Below are 18020 nucleotides of genomic sequence, written 5' to 3'. Positions count from 1 at the left end.
AGAAGAAAGGGCTCAAATTTGGCCAAACAAGAGAGGTAGTTCCCAAAACTACTCTAGATGTATAGTATTGTTGCTAATACAATTGTGGGTGTGGATGTAAGCAGATATCTGCCTTTCTGAATTCATTTGGAACATTTAATAAAGGTATGCTTTTTATTGGGCTCCATTTTAAATCTAAAAAGGGACAACAACAAATCAATGGCTCTTTTATTGGTCTAACTCTTCTTGAATAAACTCAAGTTTGCAGATGCAGTATTTAATCAGCATACAAAATTAAAATAATTAAATAAAAAATTAAATAAAAAAGGCACCGCTATAATATTTTCTGATAATATATTTTGTATATTTTTCCTGCACTGTCCAGAGCGCAGCCGAGCCAGGCCATAGGGAGGCGTGGCCTTCGCGAGGTGTCCGCCCCACAACGAGAACGCGTCCCTGTCAATGAGCCTGAAACCTCGTGTTGTAAAAGGGCGCTCAATACAACTGAGGTCTTCTACCAGCAACGACTTGCAAGCACTGCTGCGACGGGCAGAGGGACGACCGAACAGTTCACTGGTATGTTGCTTTATTATTTTAATAATCTAATAGGCATATCGTATTTATAGCCGTTTGTGTGACATGCCATTTATGTGTAGCAGAGGATTATGTTTTATTATGATACATGTGTATGGCTTTAAACGTGACATTTTTGTGTTAGTTGTTTTATGACGTTGTCTGAGTTTGATTGGTCCAACAAGTTGAAAATGACATCATAACCAAGGCCCTTAAACTGTAACGCTTGACTGTGAATCTATGGATGATATTTGAATGAGCTTTTATGATATTAAGACTTGCATATAATGTTGCATAATTGTATCTGTAGGCCTATACTGTATATGGGGTAGCTATTCTGACCCTACCATGTGTTGTACAGTTATTTGTTGTAAGGCTAAAGTCAAATAACTGAGGACCTTACTTTGTAAAATAAAATCAACTGAGGTAGTCAACCATTTCTATTCCAGTATAGTCCATTTACAGTAAAGTGCATAACAGCAAAGTGGTCCAAAACCTTTGACTTTCCACTGTAGACGCTGCATTGTTTGAATGCATGTCCTGTCAAATTAGTTGTCCTGTTTCTGTCAGTTGCTAATGAGCCAGAGTGTGAGAAAGTTTGACCGTGGAAATTCTCACTGCAGCTCACGGATGACCGGGTCCCTGTGGGAGAGACATCACGCCTGCATGGTGAGTTCAAGGGGACAGAAGACATCTAATTTGTGTCTCAAGGCTGCCAGAGAGAGAGAGAGAGGGATAAGGTGGGAATAAGATGTTGATATAAGATGTTTGTTTGTTATAATGCTGTAATTCCTATAAATCTGCCTGCACTTCAAGAGCCAGGAATGATCACAAGGGAAGAATAAACTATGAACTATTCAGTACAACAACTAAACGTTTCCAGGAAATGTGTTTACTTTATTGAGAATAGATACAATTTCTAAGCTCTATATTTGTGCATGGCCTGAAAAAACCTCTGCATCTAAAATTGAAGTTTGTTTGTTATATAACATTATGATATTTTATTAATCTTTAGGGTTTGAATAGAACAGTGGAAATCAAAATCACTCAACCACAAAATAGTACAGATATTTTTAAATCAAAATGCAAAGTGAACAGGTAATATAACATAACACAAACATGACATAAAGCACATATGCACTGGCTATTCAAAGCCAGCAGCCCTGTTCCCTGCACTTCAGTCTGACTTAAAATCAGCCTTTAATAATGTCCTCATGTCTCAAATAGAGGCCTATAAAAAAAAGAAGATTTTCACAAATTAAAATGTATTACGGATTTGAATATATATTGCATTTATAATTTGACATGTGTGGGTATTTTATCAACTTTTTAATGCCCTATGTTTTTGCAGGATAATGTACATTTGATTATAACCCAATTTATAAGTATGCCAATCCAAAATACTGCAAAGATGGACAGACATAAAGAAATAAAGACAGACAGAGAAAAAGAGAGAGAAAAGGTCTATATGGTGGAGAATGCAAAATAAAGTCATTTGATGTCTTTGTGTGTGTTGGTCTTCTTTCTGTTGCTTAATAAAACGAATATTTGTCTGGTCTCTTTTTTAAACAGTGGGGCTATATATGCTTTTTATTATCGATTATGGTGAATAACAGTTGTGTGAATTGTATACTTTGTTAAATTACATAAATATGTAGCTGATTCATTTGATATGAATAAATATCTTTAAATCACAGATTAAGATAAAGACGCGCTTCCCTCCGTGGTTCAACAGTCTGAAGGCATCCTCCCTGCACGCGCCCAGCTTTACTCAGGCGAACACAATTACTAAATGGCACGCGCCTGCCAGCTGCCGTTGTGGATGGGCTCGAGGAGCTTCTTACTACAGGCCTATATTTAAAAAAATGTTTATAAAAGATTTTTAAAGATGGTGGTGGTGGAGCAGGCTTATTTCGCTGGATAAAAAAATATATAATATTAGAACATTAATTAAAAATATTAAAGTTTTATTAAAAGTGTTTTCATTGACTCAAATCATAAAATTCAAAATAGAAATCATATTTTCTAGTGGTCATTATCGACACTTGCCTTGTGAAAAAGATGGTTCTGGTTCAGCCATGAAGGCGTTGTATGAATAATTGGTTGGCAGCCTAGACGCAATATGAAGTACCTCAAATACGCTCAAAAATAGGCTACAGTGTTCACTTTTATCATTAGATTTGTAAAGGTTCTCTTTAATGTAGGCCTACTGTTTTGGGGGGAGGGGAGGGGTATTCGCCGTTGCAAACAGATAGTGGGTCTGGTTATAGCCTAAACTCGAGACTCGAGCAGATAAAATGTCCCAATTTGAATGTTCCCGCTCAGCAGCAGATGTGACCAAACAATAGAAGGACCCCACGCCTGAATAATTGAGTCCAATTTGAATAACTGTCGCATGTTGGACGCGTGCAAGAAATATCACAGCTTTCCCAGGCTTTGTAGGAAAACCGTTGGCAGCCCCTTTCCAGTTCAATGGGGATTGAACTTCTCACCGCTTGAAGTAGTGGGAGAGTCTTTAACGAAACCCTGGGAAAATACTCCGCATCACCTACCCATGATTAAATCCTGTGTTAGAGCCTTCATTATAGAGTTGCTGCTTCAGCTGAACCAAAGACATGTTATGTGTTTTATGTCTGGACCACATTTACCAAACTGACAAATAAATGAAAAAGCCTACATATTCGATAGATAAATAGCCTATATAAAGGCATAATTTAATAAAAATCCTATTTTGTGATGTCTACTGAGTACTGGGCGATTATAGATAGATAGATAGATAGATAGATAGATAGATAGATAGATTAAGACGCTATAAACTAGTTGGGGGTCCTTTTTTTCCCAAATCGAAAGATTTTAGATTTTTGAAGTCAACATCGAATAATAAGCTAAATATAGAGCCCAAGTTCCAGGGAGACACACATGGGTACAAATAAGTAATTATATGACTAGGCTATTTTAAAAAAAATATATATGTGTGTGTGTGTGTGTGTGTGTGTGTGTGTGTGTGTGTAATCAAATAAGATGCATAGCTTACTATATTCTTAAAATAGGTAGTAGAGGTCAAGCTAAATTATAACTTTGTTTGATCAGTTCTGCAATGTGAGATATGTAGGCTATACAAGATATTCTAGACGATAATTGCGTTGATGTAGTGCCAGCCTAAATCGTGTCAGGGGGTTATTATTGTCCATTTCCTTTAGGGAATTGTACCATTAGTCAGACCACTTGTGGGAATTCCCACCCTCTCCTTGGCGCGTGGAGTCTATGACGGTTGGACCGGTGGAACAGATGGGCCGGAGTTGCACGCGTCGAGCACGAGAATTAAACATAGCCCCACCCACCCACTTCAGACCCACGCAGCTGGAGCGGAAAACTCAATCAACCTAATCCGACAGTGAGCAGGCGGAGAATGCAGCAAGTTGTGTAAGGCGGCAGCAGATCTTACTATGATGTTACCTTGCTACGAAACCTCCCGTGGAAAAAAATAAAATAGATATAGGCTACCCTGTAAACACAACTGAACACGAGTATGTAAGCCATCTATAAAGTACATTTAGATATGCCTATATTCTACATTAAAAGCAATGAAATTTAGGTCTAAATACGGGACTTTATACTTTTTTATACACATATTTATAGTTAGCCTATTATTAGTCGTTATGATAGACCTATGTGTAATGTCGTACTCGTAATGGGCGTCAGACGGCTGTGATTTATAAAGCCGATGCTAAGTGATTACTAAGTGATGCCTGAACACCTACGCAGGTGCAACTATACCTGAATATGAAGCTTTCCTGCCACCGTTTGGTCATAAAAAGTATTACAGTTCACCAATCTGCTCAATCCTTCAAGCCATATAAAAAATATAAAACTCTGTCTTCAAGACAAGGTCAAACTAAGATCATAATGTGTGTGGTTTCTGTGAAAAGCAAGCCTATAATCTGTTTTGGGCGGAAGTAAAAGCTGAGTGGAGAAACGTTTTCACTGAGTAGACTTGTATGAGTGATGGATGCTCAGACTTTTAACTGGTGTTGGGAGCCAGAGCTCAGTTACTTTGCTACAGAGGTCTTTTATTCAACACCAATAAAAGTAATCAAGTGTTATCAGCAAACTGTACACCTAGTATCATAAGTTAAAGTAATGGTAGGATGTCCTAGACTAAAGGAAAAAGAAGCTGGCCAGTAACATGTGGTCGCTGGTTCAATTCCCAGCACGACAGGAGGGTATTATTTGTGGTGGCTGGTATAATTGGGCACTTAAATCTAAAAACAATCATCATATTTTAGAGGCTGATAATAATATGTTTTTTATCCTAGTCTGCGAAGTAACAACTAAAGTCAGATTAAAGCAGTGGGGTTACAGTAGCTCCACAAAGTTGCAAAAAATGGAAAATTCTGTAATAGTCAGGTAAATGTTTGTACCTCAATATAGGACCAAATTAAACCAGGTTATTTAAGTAACTGTATGTTATTTACTTCTACTGATGTGGACATCACACCAAAACATTGCAATTCAAATATTTTCTCCCAATATCCCAAAGGTAACAAGTTCAACTCTTGGCCGGATTTATTTGTATCAATTAAGCTGTTGACCTATACTGACCACACAGTATAGAGAAAAAAGTATACGGACGAGATAGAGGAAAAGGCAAAGGGGGCGGGGTTCTTATTTATGTCAAAGACAGCATTCAGAGCAAATAAATAGACATAGATGAAAACAGCCTGGAGTGCATCGGTGTTACAATTACGCTCTCTCCTCAAATGTAATTTATTGTTTTTGCAGTCTACCGACCACCTACTGCTACAAATGATTTCTTTGATTTTTTATCTGGCATTCTTAAAAAACATGATGATAAAGAAATTCTTCTAATGGGAGACTTCAATTTGAACTGGTTGGACAAAGTACGGAGAAAGAAACTTAAGGACATCACCAACACATTTCAGATGACACAAATGATAAATAAACCTACAAGAATAACAAAATCTTCACAAACACTACTGGACCTGATTTTTACAAATAAAGCAGACAGAATAACTAAATCGTACAACTTAATCACTGGTCTCTTAGATCACAGTCTGACACTATCTGCTCGAAAGCTGACAAAGACAAGATATAGAAATAAAAATTAAATGGGAAAGAATTCTAAAATCCCTTTCATCCCTAAGAAAGATCTAATGCTAATTGAAAATGAGATAAAGCAAACTAATTGGAACAACATTGTTGCAGATAAATCCTGTGAACAGGCATGTGATGATCTAATGTCAGCTTTCAGACAGATAATTTGGAAGTATACCAAGACAAAGACCCAGAAGCCTAATGCTAAACAGTGTTTGCCTTGGTTTAATACTCTGCGGGACTTAATGAAAAAAAGAGGTGCCTCTCTGAAAAAAAACTAAAAATCTGGACTGGATACTGATCGGTTAACCTACAAAGGTCTGAGAAATAAAGTCATAATGCAATTTAGAAAGGCTAAAGCACATTTTTCCTTGAAATCATTAGAGAAGCAAAAGGGAACAGTAAAATATTGTGGAAAAGCATTGATAAACTTCTTGGGAAGGAAAAACCCAAGAGTGGTAGCATACAGTTGAAAATAAATGGTATTATTGTAAATGACAATTCTGCGGTGGCAACTCATTTGAACAATTATTTTTTAGATTCTGTTGTAGACTTGGGGCAACATTTTATAAAAAAACATCTCCCTCAAGTCCCAGCTAATGAACTATCTGCTTTTACTCTGACACAGAAAAATGACACAAAGGCTGATAAATGTATCACTACCCTTTCGAACAGTAAAGCTAAGGACATACATGGACTGGACACAGCGCTAATAAAAAATATAAATAAACAATCACTTCTCCTCTAATTCAATTAATAAATAAGTGTACAGATGAGAGCACTTTCCCCAATGCCTTAAAACTGGCTATAATAACCCCTGTAAATAAATCTGGAGGAAAAGAGGAGGTAAGCAATTAAAGACCAATAAGCATACTCCCTGCCATTTCAAAAGTAATTGAAAAGGTTGTAGCAGAACAATTAATTGCACACCTTGATTCCAAGGCTCGGTTACACCCCCATGCAATTTGGCTTTAGGAAAAAACATTCTACTGAAACTGCCTGCTGCTACATCCTTGAAGTGTTGAAAACCAATCTTGATAGGGGAGGAGTAGTAGGAGCAGTCTTCCTTGATCTACGAAAGGCATTCAACACAGTAAACCATACCATATTACTCAATAAAATGGCCAACTATAACATTTATATCTCTACACAGGACTGGATTAAATCATACCTAGCTAGCCGACAACAATGTGTTTGAATAAATAACAAATTATCACACCTGAAAAACTGCACCATGGGAGTGCCACAAGGATCGATTTTAGGACCGCTGCTCTTCAGTATACATAAATGACCTTCCATCCATTTGTAATGATGTTGAACTTATGATGTATGCTGATGACACTGTGTTGTACACCCATGGGAAAAATGCCTCAGAAGTTGCTTCTAAATTGACTAAGGAAATGGAAAATGTTGCTAAATGGCTTATAGACTCAAATCGTACACTTAATGTCGGGAAGCATGTTACAATGTACTTTTCAAATAGGTGCAAATGTAAAGATTGTCCTGACATTTAATGGACAAAAAATAAAAAATGTGGAAGAATTTAAGTACTTAGGTGTCACTCTTGATCCAACACTAAATTTCAAAAAGCATACAAAAAGGTTGAGTAACACAATCAAATTTAATCTGGCAAACTATCGATTCATAAGAAACTCTCTTACAGTTGAGGCATCAAACACCTATCTGAATGCTACGATTCTTTCCCATTTTTCCTACTGTATGACAAGTTGGTCTCAAACAGGTAAAACAACCTTGAGACCACTTGAATCATTATATAAAAATGCTCTTAAAATTCATGATAAAAAAACTCGTTAATATCACCACTGCAAAATCCTGGAAAAACACAATCTGTTTAATTTTGAAAATCGCATTGTGTAATGTGCGCTTAATTTTTAAAATCATACACAATGCTGCACCTCCTCCCTTAAGGAACTTTGTAACACTGGGCTCAGAAATCTCAGCACGAGCAACCAGGTCAACAATTAGGGGAGAATGTAGAATCCCGCAATACAGAACCACATTTGGAAAGTCGTCCTTCTCTTTTGTAGGGATAAAACAGTGGAACAGTCTGCCAACAGATTTCCGGGCTTTCTCCCGTCTGACAAAGGTTTGGTTGCTCATGCAGCAGACCTGCACACACTTATAGAATTGTGTAGTGCTAGTAGGATAGGGTTTTTTTTTTTTTTTTTTATTAAATATGTAATGTAGTGCTTTTCATTAAAAAAAATGTATCCTATGTATTTATATCATTGTATCTTGTTGTCCTTTTAATGTTTAATCCCATGTCTAGATAGTGTTGTGTCTTGTTTAGTTTAGTACTTTTATTGTTACCTGCCCAGGGACTACAGGTGGAAAATAGCAGTTTGCTAAAACCTGGTACAATGCACCTCTCCTTGCTCTAAACAAGGTTAATGTCTCTTTTGTACATTGTCCCTGTTCCAATAAAGTTACATTACATTACAGACTAGCCTATGTAAAGATTAGGTATTATTATCATTTAATTCAGCAAAATAACAAACACTAACCATCTACTAATAATAAAGAATAAACAGAATTAAATATTTAATTCATATTTAATATGAAAATCCCATCTACAAAAGCAAACTTTGTAGAGGCCTCATTTATCATAAATGTCTTGATTATATTATAGCTATACTGCAATATAATCTACTGAACCTCTACATCCACTCACTGAACAGACAGAAAGTCAGTTGCCTGAACACGAGCGTAACATATTTCCAAACGCTGTTTTACAAAAGGCCACCAGATGGACCTCTACAGTGTGCACAAAGCAGGTGTCCAATGAGACTGATTTGTACTGTAAGATATTAATGCCGCTGCCTGCAGGATTGGGCGCATGTTCAAAAGGTGTATTACTTTGCCTAATTCGTATTTAGCGTTGGTGGGACTTTACCCTTCTTGTCTGACACCCAGCACAGTTGTATAACTTTCTCTGTTGGGCTACACTCGGAGTGTTAAGAAGTCTGTTGTTCGTAGCATGCGGTCCCTTTAACATCTGAGCCGATTTCCAGAATGCAACAACCTGTAACAGGCTCAGCGATCCTCCCCCTGATGGATTATTTAACAGGCGCTGAGTCCCATGTCGCCATCTGCCATAGGAAGAAAACACTACGGGATATTCTCTCAGGCACATGACAGACGTCCAGCAGAACAGGGTAAACAAACTAATTTAACAACAAATTGTTTAGCCTACTGGCTCACAAAAACCAAACTTGCGCAACAAGTGTTCGGCATCCTTCAGAGAGAGAGAGAAGAGTAACTGAGCCTTATATCGTCGGACCAAACATAGAAAGCAGGTTGGTTGGTTCATTGCTTCGATAAAGAATAACAGACCGAGTTGTATTTCAACATGAAAAAAGCGGTTGTGTACTATTATGATATCAATGGAAAAGTGGCTTCCTTTTGACCATTTGGCTCCGGGAATATGTGAAACTGTCCACACAAATTTAACCTGGTGTCTGAGATGATCGGAGGCTTTCTAAATACGATGCTGACACCGTATGCACGGTGAACTGATCGGGCTCAAGTGAGGCAACCAAAGGAAGGAGTCCTCTCTGCAGCGGCCATGGTGGTGGAGGGGGACAGGACGCTTCTCGCCGCACGCCAAGGGGACGTGCAGGCTCTCAAAGTGCTATTAGCGGCACAAGCGCTCACCAGCGACGTGAAAGATGTGCTGGGGGCATCGCCAGTCCACCACGCAGCCCGGGCCGGTAAACTAACCTGCCTGCGTTTCCTAGTGGAGGAGGCAGGACTGCCGGGCAACTGTCTGGCGAACAACGGGGCAAGCCCGGCGCATGACGCAGCAGCCACCGGCAACCTGGCCTGCTTACAGTGGCTGCTGACCCAGGGTGGATGTCGGTCAGAGGTGAGTGACATGAGTTGTAGGCTAGATGGAGAAGTTTAAGATTAGCAGAAAGAAGCCTAATTCTCATATGGCCTCTGACCTGGATGTTTAATCTCAGCCATGTAGCCTGCAAACCCATCAACATGGGTTCTGGGGCATATAGCCTAATCTGTCAGTATATTTTTATGCCTTAAAAAAGTGTACACTTTCCAACAAACTTTGCTCTTTGAAGTGAAAAGCTTAATTTGGACCACCAGGAGGACAACCATCCTTATTAATTAATCAAGGGTTGACGTGAGGTAATGTTTCTACAGGCACTACACATGTTGTTGTTGCTGTTCACATGACAGTAAATAAATAAAACCACAATCAGAAAACTGGATTTGCAAATGTAAAATTCTTTAATCAGGACGTACAGTATCTTCTGAAAGGCAGAAATAGAAACACCCCATTATTTTGGGAAACATGTAAGATGAGGAGATTGTTTAAACCTTCACATAATTGATTCATCCATATGACTACATTTCCTCATTTCCATCTTTCTGCTGAAATGTGATTCAGCGATTCTGGAGAACACTTGTTTTCAAAATCAATGTTGCAAAATCATGGAATATCTCCTTGTGTTCCACTATACCTGTTTTTACCCTTTGTTTACATACCAATCACAGATTTGTTTTCAGCGGACACACAGTATGGACAGGTTGTGGATCGTGAGGAGATATTCACTGATTTTGACAAAAAATATTTTGTGTTTTCCAGAATTGCTGACTCCACCTTTAAGTTGCAAAGTATTCACACAAGGGGAGGAATGCAGAATGTTGTGACTGTGCAAACCGTAAACAGACAGCAGCTAGGTCAGTCATCCCCAGGGGTGTGCTGTTAGAGGGCCGCACAGAATGCCCACCAATAAACAGATATCAGAATGTAGTTAAAACAAACCAGAGACTGAGGTTTAACCAAACACTGATACAGTTAAACTAAAACATGCAAATGAATCGAGTTTAAATTCCTCTCACATGCTTACCAGCACAGCTCATATAGACCTCTACAACGAGCAGCTTGGCACATTTCCAGCTGCTAAATAGTTCAAGCATATAAACTCTACGTGCCAAATAGTGTGAAGCAATTCCTAAAGACAATATCAATACAAGTGTGCCACTTAACCACTGTATTCACATCTGCAGCAGAAAACCAGGATGGGGGGAGGGTACAGGGTGGGAGCACAAATCCCCCAAACTTAAATCAATCATGATATCTGGTCGGCATGATAGGCTGTGCAAAAACCAGAATCTATCAATATATTGATACAAAAAATCACCTCAGAACCCCCTTTGACGTCTAGGTCTGCACATGCCTGGTCGTCCCCAAGACCTTCTCTGGTCTAATTACTAAACCACAATGCTGACCCATATTATCAGTCTTTCCTTACTTGAAAATAATTTACACAAACAACACAATCATAAATGACCAATGATGAGTCAATCGGGCACTTGATCTACCCTTTCGTAACCTGTGATTCTACGTTTAAAAACAGTAATAAGAGCTCAATCATTTATTTACTGTCTCCATTACTGTAGAGGGCAGCCTGACAGATCACAGAGAAAGCCATGCCACCAAACAACTGATTACATTCTTGGCTGACATTTAGTAAAAAGCTATCAATTACCGCTTACAGTGCAATCTACTTAAAGGATGGTCAATGCTAACGTACACTTTTCACAATTCTGTCATTTGCTTTGTGTTACTGCACTCTGATCCAGATATTATCTGATGATAATAATGATCATTTGAGGCACTCCACTGGCTCGGACTAAAGCTTTTACTACTTTGTTGATATGACTCCAGTATAAATACATATCCAACTAACATGCAAAGATTTTTTTTTTATCATTTGTGTTTGCTATTGGTCCATTTCTTGCCACACATAAATAATAAAAGTCTGTTACACAGAAACAAAATCTTTAAAATAAGAACATGGATGCAGTAACCTCATGTTTCTTTTCATCCAGGGTTGGATGAAAACGTTGAAAAAGCTATGTGTCTCTTTCTTATTAGTAACAACAAGTCATGAGTTATTTGGATTTAATATCTAGAACCTCTCTTTTTCTGGCTCAGCTGATTAAAATGTAGGAGTGCAATTGTCAGTCTATCCTGATCAGAAATGCATGCAGGAAATTTGCTCAAACTGAAGAGCTGGTTTCTACGAGAACATATACTGTCCCCCTATTATTATTTTGCGTAATTTTGATTATTATATTTTTAATTTAAATAAATCATGTGAAAATGAATATCAGATTCCCATATTTCAGCTCTATTCCGTATTTGCTCAATTAACAGCACAGGGACAGTTCTGGTGCCACCATTCTCCATCTTGCATCCCGCTTCAGTCACCATGAGATCACCGACTGGCTGCTGAAGAGTGGTGAGGTAGACCCCGGGGCCACCACCGATACAGGCGCCCTACCTGTTCACTATGCTGCTGCCAAGGGAGACATGCCCTCTCTCCGACTGTTACTGGGGCATAGCCCAAAGTAAGAACAACACCGTTTTCTCTTTACATCGGCATGTAAGCTTCCATTAACTGTGTTCAAAGTATGCTGCCATTGTTGTTTAGTGATTTAATTTGGGAACTTGTAGCATTTAAGTTGATGTGTTGTGCAGGGAATGCAAACCACTTCATTGAAAGTTGAAAGTATAAAAAAGTACATTGTCTGCATTATTTAATTTACACATACACATAAGAATAGAAAGCTAAACTCTGCTCGTGTTCTTTTTCTATCTCCCTTTAAGCCTTTAACAGCCCCTTCACCCAGGAACACTATAGTCCAAATAATATTTTAAATGAGACCGCAGTCTATGACAAACATTTTATTTTTAGTGAGCCCTAGTTTGTTTTATCCTACTGTTTGTAACAGAGAGGTTGCGGTAGATTCACTGTTCAGATTTAATTTTAGCCTGTAGGTGTTGGTATAGTCTGCCAGGGTAAATGCTCTTTCACAATTCAGAGGTCAACAAATAGACAACAGCTCTTAGTTGTTTTTAGATGCTTACCAAACAAATCCTGACTGATGAAATTCATTTTCAAGTTATTTCCATAATGTTGACACAAGTCTGTATATCTGCATGACAACCATGTCAACAATCAAATGTGTGCGTTTATCTAGTATTTGTTTAACCAGCTTGTACTGTCAATTGCAAAATAAGGTTTGGAATAGTTGAATGTCTTGTTATGTCAGACCAATAATCCCAAACCGTTTAATTGAGTAAAATGCAACACCAAAAAATATTCTTATAACTCATTTTGATAACCTGAACCATCATCAACGATTAAACCATTATCAAAATAGTTGCCAATTAGTTACATCAGTTGACTAATCAATGTTGCTTTAGTAAGAAGTATGTGTGTTTAAGTGAAGGATTACCCCCTTTATGAATATCATCCCTAATCAGTGCAGCTTCAGACCCACCAGTGCCCTGCCTGTAGAGATAACACCTTCCCATATGGACCATTACATCACAGTGAACATGGGAGACGTTAAAACCACTGTCTTCTCCCTTCTGACAGGATGATAACTAACCAACACCACTTACTTTTTATGAGCAACCACCATGTTGTTTGCAGTTTATATCTGCTAACAGAAAAGAGGAGGCACGGTTAGGGTCACGTTTCAGTTTAGTAGGTTTTTGTATAGCAAACACCAGAGAGGTTGGTTTTGACAGCAATAAGATGTGTGATCATGATGAAGCAATTTAACTACATTGCATGTCTGAAATTAGTACAACTGAGTATTAAAAAAAAGTACACTCAAATAGCTCTTTGGTCAGATTCAGTACACCCCCAGCCCCATTGTTGTCTAGTGTCTTGCCAAGTAAGTGATCGGGCTAATTATTTGTTAATGAGACAATTATTTTACAATCACTGAGGGGAGGTGTAAGCTCCATGATACGACTGTTAATCTTACTGGTAATTGTCCGAATCTTGTGTTTGATTAATATTTTTACATGGCTCTCTCTGTGGTGTTGTCTACTCCAACCATCAGTAATGTTCAGTAAGTGCTGCCATAAAGAAATACAAATGTAAAAACAACCTAGTATGTTGAATACCTTTGCCACTGATGACCTTAGCAAGACAGATCAGCTTGCCCAGGCCACTAGCGTTGTGCTCTGCACCTCCAATATTGTCCGGTTGCACCCCAGACAGGTGCATAGCTGCTGAAAATTTAATGAGCCTCAGGGACATGGTAGCTCCCTGATAGCTGGGGCCCCATTCACTCTTCCCTTCCACCACTCCCACTGTTGCTGTTTACCACCATCTCCACGGCGACACACAGTAGCGCCAACCAGCGATAAGATAATGAGGAAAACAAATCCGTTTGAATAGACAGGCTGCTTTCTAGTCCCTAGCCTCAGGCATTGTTTGGAATAGAACTTTGCAGAAGAGAGATAGCATTCTTGTCTCTGGGTTTATAGCTGCAAATTTGTATCAGTGAGTTTTAAGAGGTAATTGGATGGAGCAGAGTTTGTTCTACTTAAAAAACCACAAGGACAACATGACCCCTCTGTTACATCACTTAAGTCACTTGCATCCGGTTGAACGTAATGTGTGTTTCTGCACATGTAAAAGTACACAGTTTAATTTCCCACTGTTAACACTAACACAGCCAAAAAATGCAAGGACCTACAACAATATGAATAATTTTCTTGAAACAGCATTTAGTACAACTGAAACTACCACAACCGTGGAAACACACACATAAAACTATGACTACCAGATCTATTCATTGGTCAAGTAAAACATTTTACGAAAGGCCGGTGCGGCTTAATGGTTGAGTCAGTGATTCTGGAGAATATTTGTTGCCAAAATCACTTCATGGCAAAATCAGTGAATATCTCCTCACGATCTGCTACCTCTCCGTACTGTGTGTGTGCTGCGGGAAAAAAATCTGGTGTTAACTAGGCTCTGTAAATGGGCATGTTGCTAGCTACTTTGGGCCACCTTTGATTACATTCGCATTTGTTTACATGCACATTTAGAGAGCCTAGGCTTTGTATTAACATCAGATTTTTTTTCAGCACACACACACAGTACCGATAGATAGGTAGCAGATTGTGAAAAAGTGATTTTGTCAACAAACATTCTCCAGAATCGCTGACTTCACCTTAACTAGTACTTGCAATACCCACTGAGATGGTTGCACATATATTTATTGTAATTAGGGTGCACAGGCCAAAAGTGGCAAGTGAGGCCAAGTACTCAACACTCTTGATATAATGACTGCAGTATTCATCTGTCCGCGATATTGTACTCATTAAGCTATCACTATTTTTGTTTTGTTACAATTGGTACAGCACAGATGCCGCTTGGTTTCCCAATATTTTAGTGGTTGTTAGATTTAAGATACATCTGAATTGGTAGCCCGTTCACCCGTCCATCCCAGAGAACCAAAACCAACATGCCCATGTGCTGTCCCTCTGCTGATTGCCTTAGTATACAAAAGATAGAATGAAAAAGAGAGGGTGAAAGAGAGCGAGAGGCTAGACCGGTTATGCAATCAATTAGTGCGGATTAAGATCTTTGGCCAAACCATGATTCCAACTTTGGGTTGAAAAGGGAAGAACTCTGCAATAGGATTTTCTAGAAAGTTGGTTGTCTAAACACAACGTGGACATCTTTCTAATATTATTTTGTCTTTTTCTCGCTTAACATCCTGTTTGTACAGAGTAGTTTTACAAAGCAAAGCTTCAATGCCAGCATTGCTGTGAAAAGGTTGCAGAGGACAGTCTGATAAAGAGGACAAAATAGGGTTGAGATGTCTGTTAAATACTTAATAATAAAAAGTTGTTTTTTCAGATATGAGGAACCTCTCTGCTTCTTCTATAAAGGTAATTTGCCAGGAGAGTCAGCCTGTTGTGCATCGATGTAGAAGCTCCCCAAGAGTGTCAATCAGTGCGCCTTCAAGCTTTGATCTTTTGAGTAGTTAGGTGTTAAGTTAGGTGGCAGTGGTCAGCATTACTTTAGGACATGGAGAGTATAAAGGGTAAATAGGTGAGTTCAGTTTTTCTATCTGAGCTGCACTGAGGTATCAACAGGCAAAGGGCCCACAATAAAACTGTGGACTTTGTAAAAGAAAAAATGTTCTGAAGTTAAAACACACATCCAGCTTCTACTGCGTGTCTGTGTCTGACTTTTATTTCGGCGACCTGTCGTAAACTCAATATTAATCATATGCATCATAAAATTACATGAAAAAACTCAAATTAATGGGAATTATCTATGAAAACTCTATGTAGAAAAGACAGGGCTTTTAGAAGCAGCACTGCTGTAGCAGCAGCAGCAGTTGAGACGTTCCATGTGTGGCCGAAAACAGCAGGAGAGATGCAGCAGTAACAGACTCAGACGCACTCCAGAGGTAGACGGAGGATGTGTGTTCCAGGTCTTAGACGTGCAATTCTTAAAGCAAAGGATTACATGCTCCTCTGCAGGAAGCTCACTAGATAAAGGGGAAATATGCATGGGTATTGAGGTTAACACAAGGCTGTTTTAGTATAGCTTCAGTGGGAAACATACCCTAAACCTCTTAAGTGTTCAACTCATGTAGGACTGGATCAAATCGAAATCGACAGGTGTTTTTTCTGTTTTAGCTTTCTTTTAGTCTATGGGCTCTGCTGTCAACAGCTGCTGCCCCTTTACGAAGATACTAGAATTATATATTGTGGAATTAGGAGACTTCTATTATGGAACATTTACATACACAAGGGATTTAAGTCACATTCACACAACAGGAAATGCATACATTGTGCCAAGACTATCTACATTATTTAGACAGGAAAAGCCATTGAAAGCTAAGAAGCCTTTATTATGCAAAGGGGACCATTAGTGTGTGACATCAATTACTTTGCTAGTAATGAAGATCATAACCTTGGTCTTTGTTAACATGTACATAGGGAGGAAAGGGAGGACAGTGTACGGACAATTACGGAGGTAAATTACTCATCAGAGCTGCACTGGAAATATATCAGATGTCCGCTACTTTAGAGAGTGTTTTTTTTTCTCTCCTTTGAGTGACAAAGTGACTGAACAGGTAGCACGCCTTGTGCCACTTGGTTGCTCTGTTGTCACACAAGGCTAACCTCTTTCTTAGTTCTTTGAAATCTACACCTGTGCTCCAAAAGCACTTCTTCAGTGGACTGTTCAAGCCTCTTCGCTGGGGAGTGTGGCGATGGAGGCAGTGTGATTTTTTTTCTGGAAATGATCCATCCCACCTCGAATACACACTACAATATTCAAAGTTTGTGGTTAAGATTACTGAAAAAAACATCTCTGCTACACACATCCCAGTGAGCAGGTGAACTACTGACCACTTTGGTTACACTTGTGAATAATGAACCCATCTGCCCACTTCCTGGTAATTTTGAAATATTAAAAATTTGCTAGTTTATTCTTGTAGCTTTTCCCTCGGTCACAAAGACTACCTTTGTTTATTAATATATTCCCAGAAAGCCCTCAAACATAGCTATATGTCTTATAGAATTAATTGGGTAAACATACAATTTCCACTGAGGCTGTTGTATTAAGAATGTGTATCTGTTTTGCTCAGGACAGGATCTGATTGATAGCAGAGCAGAAATATGAGAAGCAGATAGAGCCTAGAATGTTGTCATCCACATGTTGTTTTAATGCAGGGTCTTAAGTCAGCAGAGTTTCTGGCCTTCAGCCACATCCTTTTGAGGGAAAGTTTGGCAGGATCATGTTTGTGTGTACAAGATCTACATGTCCACTTAAGCCCTGCCTCTCATTTCCCCCTACTCTACTCCTCTTCATCCACTCAGTCTGTCTTGCACTGGTAACCCCTTCGTTAAGCACAAAGCAACTTGGGCAAATCTTATGGAGTGGTAATCCTCTTTGAGACTCATTGCTCATTTGTAAGAGTCCAAATAAAGCACACCCTTATGGGATTAAGTGGGAAGGCACTCGTTCATTCTCTGACTTCCCACTGCGAGTATACAGATCTGGGACAAGGTGGGATACAGGCATTGTATGAGCTTTTGTATAGCAGGGGTTAAGGGCCAGGATTAGGCTCAACGTCACTACTGTCTGCTTTCAAAATAGCCGTATGTTGACACTTACAAAAGGGATGTCCTCCTCCCTCAAGTCCTGAACAGTTCAAATGATTATTGTGGACCCAGCTCTTCTCTTTAGCCTTCCCTCTCTAGATGATAATGTTTTATCCCAGCAGTTATTCCTACCAGTACTTTTACTATTATTTTATGATATCTTAAAGTTTACATGTAATTACATGTTATTAAGTGATGTATTTGTGTCTATTGTTTTACCATTTTTTCAATAAAAATCTTATTTTATAAATAAAGTTGACTTGAATTGACTACATCCAACCAAATAGTATAAACAATGATTTGATTGCAGTGTCGAAAGCGTAGTGTAAATAAAAGGTCCAAAATGTAGACAGGTGTAGGCTAACTGCAGTGA

At 38.8% G+C, this 18020-nt stretch overlaps 1 protein-coding gene across 1 annotated transcript in view; it reads left to right on the top strand.

Annotated features, from left to right (window-relative positions):
* Positions 1-9253: 9253 nt before the first annotated feature.
* espn (espin) overlaps positions 9254-18020 on the top strand; it is a gene marked incomplete at its 5' end in the record, with an annotated part of 35980 nt that continues 27213 nt past the window's right edge. The window contains 2 exons of the mRNA XM_080030970.1: positions 9254-9553; positions 11870-12063. Of these exons, the coding sequence (XP_079887096.1) occupies positions 9254-9553; positions 11870-12063 (494 nt within the window). The remainder of the gene's footprint in view (positions 9554-11869; positions 12064-18020) is intronic.

The sequence above is a fragment of the Ammodytes marinus genome, assembly GCF_949987685.1.
Source record: "Ammodytes marinus genome assembly, chromosome: 7".
Classification (NCBI taxonomy): Eukaryota; Metazoa; Chordata; class Actinopteri; order Uranoscopiformes; family Ammodytidae; genus Ammodytes; species Ammodytes marinus.
This window is presented reverse-complemented; position numbering and strand designations above follow the sequence as displayed.